Genomic DNA, 9450 nt, shown 5'->3' with positions numbered 1-9450 from the left:
AAAAGTAAGCACTTGTAAAGGTTAAACAACCAAAGCAAATAGGCCCCTTCTAGTGCTCTTGCTTCAGAGTCACTGTCTCAAGTAGTAATACACTCCATCTGAGAATATTATTTGGGACTAGGGTCCAGGGAAGTCCCCTCGGATAGCTAAGCATAGAAAGTGTGTTGCTTAGATCTTCCCAGTATCTATCATCCCATCTTGTGGAAACATCATCTCAATTTTTCTTTAGTAAGCTATTACTTTGCTATGAGTGCAGGTTTGGTGTGATCAAGGTGCTTTGGCTATGGGACACAAAATGGACAGATCAGACTCTTCTAGGAATTTGCATATAGAACAGAGTAGTATCAAACTCATAAACAAATCCAATTTATTCCCAAAAAAGCACTTGGAATAGACTTTTCAGAGTTGCTGTGGTCTGGTTCTTAGCATAGCCTGGTTCTTATTCTCATCAAGGCTTGGTCATTCAGCCTTTTCTTGGCTCATGTGACCTAATCGGTGTCATTCCTTTTTGTTTGTTCAATTTAGCCAGAGTGGTTTTCTGTTGCTTGCAAACAGTGAACCCAACCTGCAACAACAAACACAGAAGCCAAAGAAATCAGACACGTGTGGGTGAAGGTGTCTATGAAGCGCTTCCTAAAATACCTTCAGCTCAGGTGGACTCAGTTAATCCAGGTCCTCATTTACCAGACGATGAAGCGGAGAGATAACAGGACTTTTTCAAAGCATAAAGGTTGAAGCCAGGCCTTCTAATGCTTTTCAGCACCTAACAAAAATAGTGACACGGTCTTCTCTGTTTGGGTCACTAGGGTACATAGGCGGGCAACTGATGCAAAATGCTACTTCAAAGACCCCTTCAATTAATCAATGATTATTTATTGCAAGGCACTGTGCTAGGCACTATGGAGAGTACATGGAAGATAAGACCAAAGTCCCTGCCCTCAAGGAGCTTACAATCTAGCTGGGAAGACAAGGCATAAGTACAAGGAAAATTAAGTAACAATACAGGAGTTAACTTAAAATGCAAGATAACAGTACAAGAGATTTCCAAAAGTAGTACCTGATTAATTACTAAATGAGTGGTATTGACAGGGATTGTAGCTAACCCAGAGGAAGGACATCCTAAAGGGCTGAGGTGTGGGAAGACTTCGCAGACGCCTGGGGCTGGAGCTACCCTAGGACAGTCAGGAATTGGGTGAGAAATAAGGGTGGGGAGGGCATGTCAGGAGGGGTCAGCCATACATCAAAAGGCACAGAGGTGAGACCAAAAGCAAGCAGTGTTCAGGGGCCAGTGAGGGCTCAGTGTAGCTGGGTACCAAGTTAAGTTGTTATTAGATTAAGGGCCTTAAACGATCAAGTTTAGATTTTATCCTTTTGGCTATGGGGTTGAGGAAAGCTTAAAACAACAGATATCCATAGGTTAAATATGCAAAAGACTTAGGTAATCAAGAGGAAATATTCAAGTTTGATCTTCAGGACATTTATTTGTGGATTCTGACCCTCTCTGCTTGCAAAGAGGATTTGAAATGGTGTCTTCGGGGTTGTCAATTCCAAAGGGATACTCTGAGTCACCTAACTTTGGATCATGGCCAGAGACTTTGGAGTCCCTCTGTCATGTCAAATTATAACTAGCACAAGGGTGAGCTAACAAATTCCCTGACAGGCAGGCAGGAAAAATGCTCCCAAAAGACAAGTATCTTTACAAATGACAGAATATTTATTAACAATACCTTTAAAAAAAGATTACATATGCTAGATCACTGGTAAATATCATTTACACTGGGGTCGGGAACTACCTGGGGTATCATTTTTTTTCATTCATTTTATTGTTTTGTTGATTTTTTTGTGTGTGTGATTTTAAGTTTTGTTTTATTTTAACATAGAAGTAACCATATCAAACTAAGAAAGGAACACAGCTTGAAATACTGACAATAATTTTTTTTTCTGGTTACCACCCTATTTTTTACACAAGTGGAATCCTGATTAGGACAGGACCTTGTTGGATAAATAGAGTGAGAAGGTTGAAAATTTAACTTATATTATTTGTAAGCAAAAAATGACAAATTACAGGCAAATTTGAGCTCTCAAGAAAGAATAAAAGGTGGCAGAGTGTTCACATGTGAAAATTTTTATAGAAAATTTCATTGCCTTTTATATGCACTGTTCCACAAGTGTCAGCTGCTTACAAAACCTCCCCCATTATAACAAATAGTTCTTTTCATAAGAATATGTGTTTTTTTATATTGTAATTTCCCAATATGTGATTTTAAGACTTGGAAGGTAAAGCTTATAAAGCAACTAAGCTACTTACTGCAAAACAGGATAATCATCAAGATAACATACAGTTATACTAAAGATCTTTTGTAGTGTCGTGAAAAATTTCTTCGCAGCAACTATCTGCTGAAATAGGAGAAATGTGCCAAACTCCATACATGATTTTGATTCAAAAGAAGGGCTCTATTATTAAAGAGATACACATATATAAAGAAATTATGACTCCAACAACAGAGAATTACCTTTTTTAAAAATGTACATTCAAGACAGATACAGTTAAAGATAATAAAATTATCTTTTATCCTTTGAAAGAGTTGGTTGACTATAGTAACTTTTGGTCTATGTTACTACTGGATAGGTAACTTCAAATTTAATGTCTAAGATAATGCTACTACAGACACAATGCTAACTTAGCTGAGTGAAAAGAAAGTCTTACTGTACAATGCTAAATTCAGGGATGGGAATATTGCACAAGGTAACTCTTGGGCAGTTAGTTTAGGTTTCTAGTTCACAACCATTCCTGAAACCATCTCAAGTTGTGTTGAACAACAAAATTCACAAGAGGGTGGGAAAACATATTGTACATGTCAAAAAGGACTTGATTCAATGCGTTAACTATCCAAAGAGTCATTTACACATCACAGCCTTAAGTTCCAGACCAAATCTTCAGCTGTTCTGCCACTGAATCCTTGTAAAACTGTACAGTTTATAATTTATTTATCAATATGAGTTTCAAACTTTTTCTTTAAAGGAAATATTTTCAAATAATAATTGTATGATTGTGTTGCCCATAGCATTTTACAGCAGAGGAAAAAATTAATATCTACATTTCATGTTAACTTTAAAAAATTCTATAAAACACTAAATATATAATAAAAAATATGCATATAAGGACATATGTAAACTGCTTTGGTAACATCATATTACAGATGTCTTCAGTGCATTGCAGAGTTTCCAAAGAAACTTCAGACAAAGCTAGGTTTGCTTTGAGGAAGTACTGTATAATGCCATTCCTAAAGAAGCAAAAAACATTTTTTTTTCCAGTAATAAGATGTACTTGAACAACAATATTACTTAGTACTGGGTATCTTCAAAACAACTAGCTAAATGTTGCTTATATTATAAATAGCAAGTCCTTTAGATAACTTTTGTCATAAACTGGACCTAGCTGTGAGGGAAATCACGATCGTACTGATGGCTGACAGTGTGCATGCATTCGAAGTAGAAGGCCCGGCTCCTCTTGCATAGGCATCTGGAAAGACAGAATAATTTCATTCAGTATCGCCTTGCCCGGGATACAATGGAAAGCAAGGCCACAGCACTTTTCGAAACAGTAGAAATGGCTAGATTCTACCAGAAATAACAATTTCCTAGTGATTTTTTATTTTTTATTTTATTTTAGTTTTTTTTTTTAAGTTTATTTATTTTGAGAGAGAGAGGGAAGGAGAGAGAGTATGGGAAGGGCAGAGAGACAGGGGGAGAGAGAGAGAGAGAGAGAGAGAGAGAGAGAATATCCCAAGCAGGCTCTGTGCTGTCAGCGCAGAACCCGATGTAGGGCTTGAACTCATGAAGTGTGAGATCATGACCAGAGCAGAAACCAAGAGTAGGATGCTTAACCGACTGAGACACCCAGGTGCCCCTCTTAATGACTTTTTAATGTCAGTTCTATGACTACCTACCTAGGAACCTAAGAGCACCTTATGGGACATCTCCGGACCTCTGTGAAAGCATTTCATGAGGATGTCCACATCTAACGTAAGAAGAAACTTCAATATTACTAATAACATTGCTAATAACTATTACATCAGTGATGCAGCAAAATAAAAGTTGCTACTCCCTTTTGAATTCTACCTTTGTGCTGGGCACAGGGCACTGTGACACTTAATTCCTACAAAAACCTTAAGCACATCTGGTATTGTGACACTCTTTCACAGATGAGGAAATTAGGATCCAGAGAAGTAAGAAAACTTGTCTAAGATCAGTGAGTTAGTAAATAGCTGAATTGGGATTCAAATCCACATCTGTCTAAATATACCTCCCTTTTCCCCCAGAATAATCTCAATCCTTTTACATAAAACCTTTTCTTACAGGTCTTCCAGTTTTCATAGTTAACAGACTACCAGCTGTTGTTTGAGGCTCCTCCAAAATTGTAAGGTCTTTGACCAACAAAATGGACAATCTTTTGAGGAAGAGAACTTGTTTTTTTCTTTTTTTCACAGTCACATCCTTATTATCTAATATCAATTATATCAATATAATTGCTTAAGATACATTTTTGTAATGAATTAAACCAAGAATCACTGGTCTAAACAACAACAGAACAACAATGAAAATCCTTATAATGATAAGAAAGTATGAAGTGAGATTTTAACAAAGTGAGATGAACTGACCCCCAAACAAACCCCAATCTCAGGTTTTTGTGGCCTGGTGATTACTTCCACATCTCAGGTTCCACAAATTTGGTTCCTTTCAACAGAATTTAGAGCCCTTGCTTTAGTGAGATATAGAATCCAATTCTCCCCAGGTTGTTTTTGTTTTTTTTTAAGATAAAAATGCCTTTAGTGTCCACCTGAAAAAAGGGTGCAGTAAACATAAACTTTATCTGGAAATTGGCAAATCATCCTGAGTTGGGAGCATAGTCTGATACAGCTTCAGGGTCCCTATGAAGTCTTGTTGTATTTGTCCAATGCTTAGCAAATGCTTATTCAGGAGAAGGGTTAAATGACCAACGAACATTTTCTTTTCTGATGGGAAGCATCCAAATTTTATAGATGCAGTGAAAATTGCTTAGTGAGTGCCTTCCTATAAGTTGCTATCACACACTAGACCCTTTCCTCATCTGAAAAATAATGTGATGGATACCTAGCAGAGGGGCTGAAACTCAGGACGCTATGTTGAGAATTTTGTCCGTGATTTAAAATATTATGTTGCCACTGATGGCTTGAAAATTTATATTTCCAGCCTACATTGAACCCCTTATCTCCAGGCAGTTAAATCCAAAAGCCAATGAAAATCTACACTAAGACTTCTAACTGCAATTTTTTTTTATTGTGGTAAAACATATGTGTTATAAAAGTTACCGCTGTAACTATTTTACAGTGAACGAGTCAGGGGCATGAAGTATACCCCAATGTTGTTCAACCAGCACCACTATCTAGGTCAAGGACTTTTTCATCACCACAACTGGAAACCCAGTACCCATTAAGCTGCAATTCACACCACTGGCCAGCCTCTACCAGTCACTAATCTGACTTCTGTGTCTATGGATTTGCCTTTTCTATTTTTTTTTAATAAATGAAATCATACAACAATAAAAAATAATATGCTGCTGAGATATCTGCAAACATAGTGCTTAAAAAACAGGATTGAATATATTTGCTCAAAAAAGAACATTCTTACATATTATTCAACAATCTTTGTCAACAGAGATAATCTTTGCTATACATGGACATGCGTGTTTATGTACACGTTATATACACACATTCAAAATAGTGCCAAGTTCAAAAGATTTTCAGCCACAGACATTGAGTTACATGGTCCTGCTAAAGACAAATTGCTACAGCACTTTAAAGACCCCTTTGTTTATTCCTCCTGAGTGACTCATGCTTTTAACTTTCTAAGCTGCAATTTCGCTGTTGTTGTAGATGCACACCACACAGGTCCACACGGGAAAACCTGTGTGATGGATTTGGGGCTGCTTAAATCTGATTTTTTGATTAGCAACTGATAAAATCAGTCAAAACTGGTCACATCGTCTTTTTGTGTGAAACCGCCTATGATCAGTGAACATCACTTGTCTGATGGAAGGGGACGGCACTGCCCATTTTTGGAGAAGACTTTCTTTGTGGGCTTCACTTTGTCTGAGCCCAGACTCACTGGCAAGGCTTAGGAGCTACAGCAGGGAGGGGCAAGGGAGGAAAAACACACTCTTACTTGATATCTTTGGAATTCGAATTTGTTCACTGGGGCTGCCATCTCCTCCATCACTGAATGGCTTAATTTCTATTATATAATCTTCATCAAAAGGCAAAGAGAGCTCCACTGATGTTTTATTTGTCTCAATGACAGATGTGCTGCTTTGTCTGTTCCATCTGTACAAGACCTGCCAATGCAGAAAGAACAGGTGTCACCTGCTGTCCTCACAAAAGCCTCAAAGATGGAGCATTCATTCGTTCTCACCTCTGGGCACCAGCAAAATGTGGGAACACGGAGGTTGTCAGACTGCCCGCACACACTTGGGAGGCTCATTTATACCCGGGGGCACGTCTGCAGCCACCATTTCATGATGAGGAAAGCGTTTACAGGACACTGCAGCATGGGGATGGGGTTAGCATGAGTCACCCACCATGCCATGTGGCCTCACATAACCTCTGGAAGGCTCAGATAATACACCTGGAAGATGAATAACTCTTGGAGGATGTACAGAGCTCAGTTATACATGAGGGGCTCTGGCGTCGGAATCAACTTGGCCACTAGAAAGAGGACCAAAGTCCTCACTACCTCTCTGGGCTTCATTTTCCTCATCTGTAAAACAGAAACAACGACACCCACCTTTCTGGGGTGTTTTCAAGGTTGCAAAAGGACTGACTGTAAGTGAAGGACTTGGCTCAAATGAAGCATGTAAGACATAGTATTTATGAAGACTTAAAGGGAACAAGAGATAAAAAACACACGTGGCAAAGGTGAGAAGCACAAGGAAGGCATCATACATTATTATCACCATGAATCCTTTGGAGAAAGCACATTTCAGCACAGGGAGAGATTTCCAAAAGGCAAGGGCGGGAACCCCCTTTTCCTTGCACTGAGACCCCTTTTTGAGCTCTGTGGAAAACAGGGTATTATGTGGCAGTCACTGTCACTCCAGAAGTGTCTATAGCTTCACCGGTCCTATTCATGCATGCTTCCCTTCTTGGCCTCCCCTGGGTCTGGGTTTGGGTTGGTGGCTCATTTGACAAGGTACCCAACTAGGTCTCCCGAAAACACATCCACCTGCCTGCCTGGTATTTCCTACTCTGACTGCCATCAGCTATGATCAGAAACAAAATCTAAAAGCCTGGACAAGTGCATCTACTGTTTTGGATATAAAGACTGTGCTGATAACTATCCCATAAATACTTTCTGATGTTTATTGTGACCTAGGTCCCTTATTGACATCACCATGTTTAACTGTCACAGCAATCTGACAAGACAGGCATTATTAGTCCTTGCCAAAGATGAGGAGCCTGAGGCCGGAAGATGTCACAGAGCTAGTGAGAATTCCTAACCCGTACTCTTAAATCACTACCATCCAGTACCTTCAGTTTCTGCTGGTAGTTAAGAAACATAGGGTTGGGTGAGATCAGTGGTCCTCAGTCTTGGATGTGTGGTAGAAACACTTGGGGAACATGAGAAATACTGACGCTCAGGGGTTCTCAACAGGGTGGGAGGGCTGAAGGAACAATTTTGCTCCTCTCCCCCAGGGGGCATTTGGTGATGTCTGCAGACATTTGTGGTTGTCACCACAGGTGCTACTGTTTATTGGGTGGAGCCCAGGGATGCTGCAAAACAGCCTGCAATGAATGCAGAGGACAGTCCCCACGCTGAAAGTTATCCAGCTCAAATTGGCAGAAGTGAGGAGGCCCAGGAGAAGCCTGCTATGGCTCCACTCCAGAGGTAATGCTACAGAGGTAGGGGCCAGGCTGCGGTACTTAAAATGAGTTTGATGTGATGTTAATGTGGCTGTAAATCTTGCATTCGCTCAGGGGTCCTCAAGCCTGAGTGTGCATCAGAATTGCCTAGAGGGCTTGTTAAAACCCAGGTCACTAGACCCCACCCCAGAGTTTATGATTTAGTAGGTCTGACGTTGGACTTGAAAATTTGCATTTTCCCAAATAATGCCACTGCCTCTGGTTCAGGAACCACACTTTGAGAACCATAAGATTTGCTCACATTTCAAAATTCTGACCTGCTGAAGTTAGGGACATAAGGCCACTCTACTACTGCAATAAAAAGCAAACACAAGTAAAATTCATGAAATTCCCTTAAAATGGTATAGATCCCATTTGTTCCCGGGCATTTCATCACCTTAATTTATATCTCTCTAATACATGGTGGAAAACACAATTTCCTTAAGGTGGAAAGATTCATAAGTGTCCCCTTCCTTCTCCGGAATATCAGTTGTATCAAACTCAGCATCCCCTCGCTAATGATCAGGCTCAAATAAATCCTCAGGCACATTCAGGAGTGTCAAAGTGTCTCATCACGGCCCTTCAGGAACACGGGCTGGCTGATGGGATGCAAGGGCACATCTGGCTTTGAGGAATAAATTGCTTCTTTGATTTACCTCTGGTCCTTGCCAGAGCACAGAGACTTCAACTGGTTTCAAATATAAATCCAAAAGAAACACTTCCAGGAAAAAGCAGCCTTGCTATCTGCACTGCTTATCAGTCTTGTAATATTAGGGACTGCATTGGAACCTAAATAAGAGCCTGTAAAACCTTTATTTACACCAAACACTTGGTTCGGCTGATTGACTTGAAGGCTGTGCTTGCATTTCATATAACCCAGCGCAGAAGAAAAGCAGAAAGAGTGGATTCATGGGAGTAATGATAACAGTAGCAAACATTATTGAATGCTTACTTTGTGCTTCAACACTCTATGTTCTTCTTTTACGTGAAAAGTAAGAGTAATTTAAACTTTGTTCTTATCACATTAGACAACCTGACATTATTTCAGTTATAGTCTATTTCTCAATGTCTGGGTGAAACATCAAAGTGGAGATGTGTCCTAATTTATCAAAGATGATGAGTTTTTCCCCAAGAATCAGTAGGAGCCACTGAACTGGAGCCAATGGATCTCTGATTTTCTTATTAAATGTAGATCAATATATGAAGTGTCCAGACCATCAGTACTCAAAAAGAAAGTGAAATTACCGCCTCCCAAAGGTGTGCCTTGTGACCTGGACTTCAGTGACCCTTCAGGGATGGCCTTAGTGCACAGTTCTGTGCCTGTGTTCTTGCAGCTGTGGTCCATGGATATTTTTAAATCACTGAGATGCTCCCATAATCAAGACTAACAATACGACTCTCAGCTACATCCTTCCCCTATCCCTCAAAGTGCATTTTCTCTGCTCCTTGTTCTTCACTGGACGTCCCAAACCATTTCCCTGTATACTACAACAAACGACATTCAGGTGTTTTT

General features: G+C 39.8%; 1 protein-coding gene across 5 annotated transcripts in view; it reads right to left on the bottom strand.

Moving 5' to 3' along the window:
- Positions 1-852: 852 nt before the first annotated feature.
- The window catches only part of CNTN4 (contactin 4), an 898074-nt gene continuing 889476 nt past the window's right edge, over positions 853-9450 (bottom strand). For all 5 annotated transcript variants that reach the window (XM_078442806.2, XM_078442805.2, XM_078442809.2 and 2 more), the window contains 2 exons: positions 6205-6373; positions 853-3523 (listed from right to left, as the gene is read on the bottom strand). In XM_078442806.2, the coding sequence (XP_078298932.2) occupies positions 3423-3523; positions 6205-6373 (270 nt within the window). In that variant the 3' untranslated portion in view covers positions 853-3422. The remainder of the gene's footprint in view (positions 3524-6204; positions 6374-9450) is intronic.

This window comes from Panthera onca, chromosome A2 (assembly GCF_046562875.1).
Source record: "Panthera onca isolate mPanOnc1 chromosome A2, mPanOnc1 haplotype 2, whole genome shotgun sequence".
NCBI lineage: Eukaryota > Metazoa > Chordata > Mammalia > Carnivora > Felidae > Panthera > Panthera onca.
This window is presented reverse-complemented; position numbering and strand designations above follow the sequence as displayed.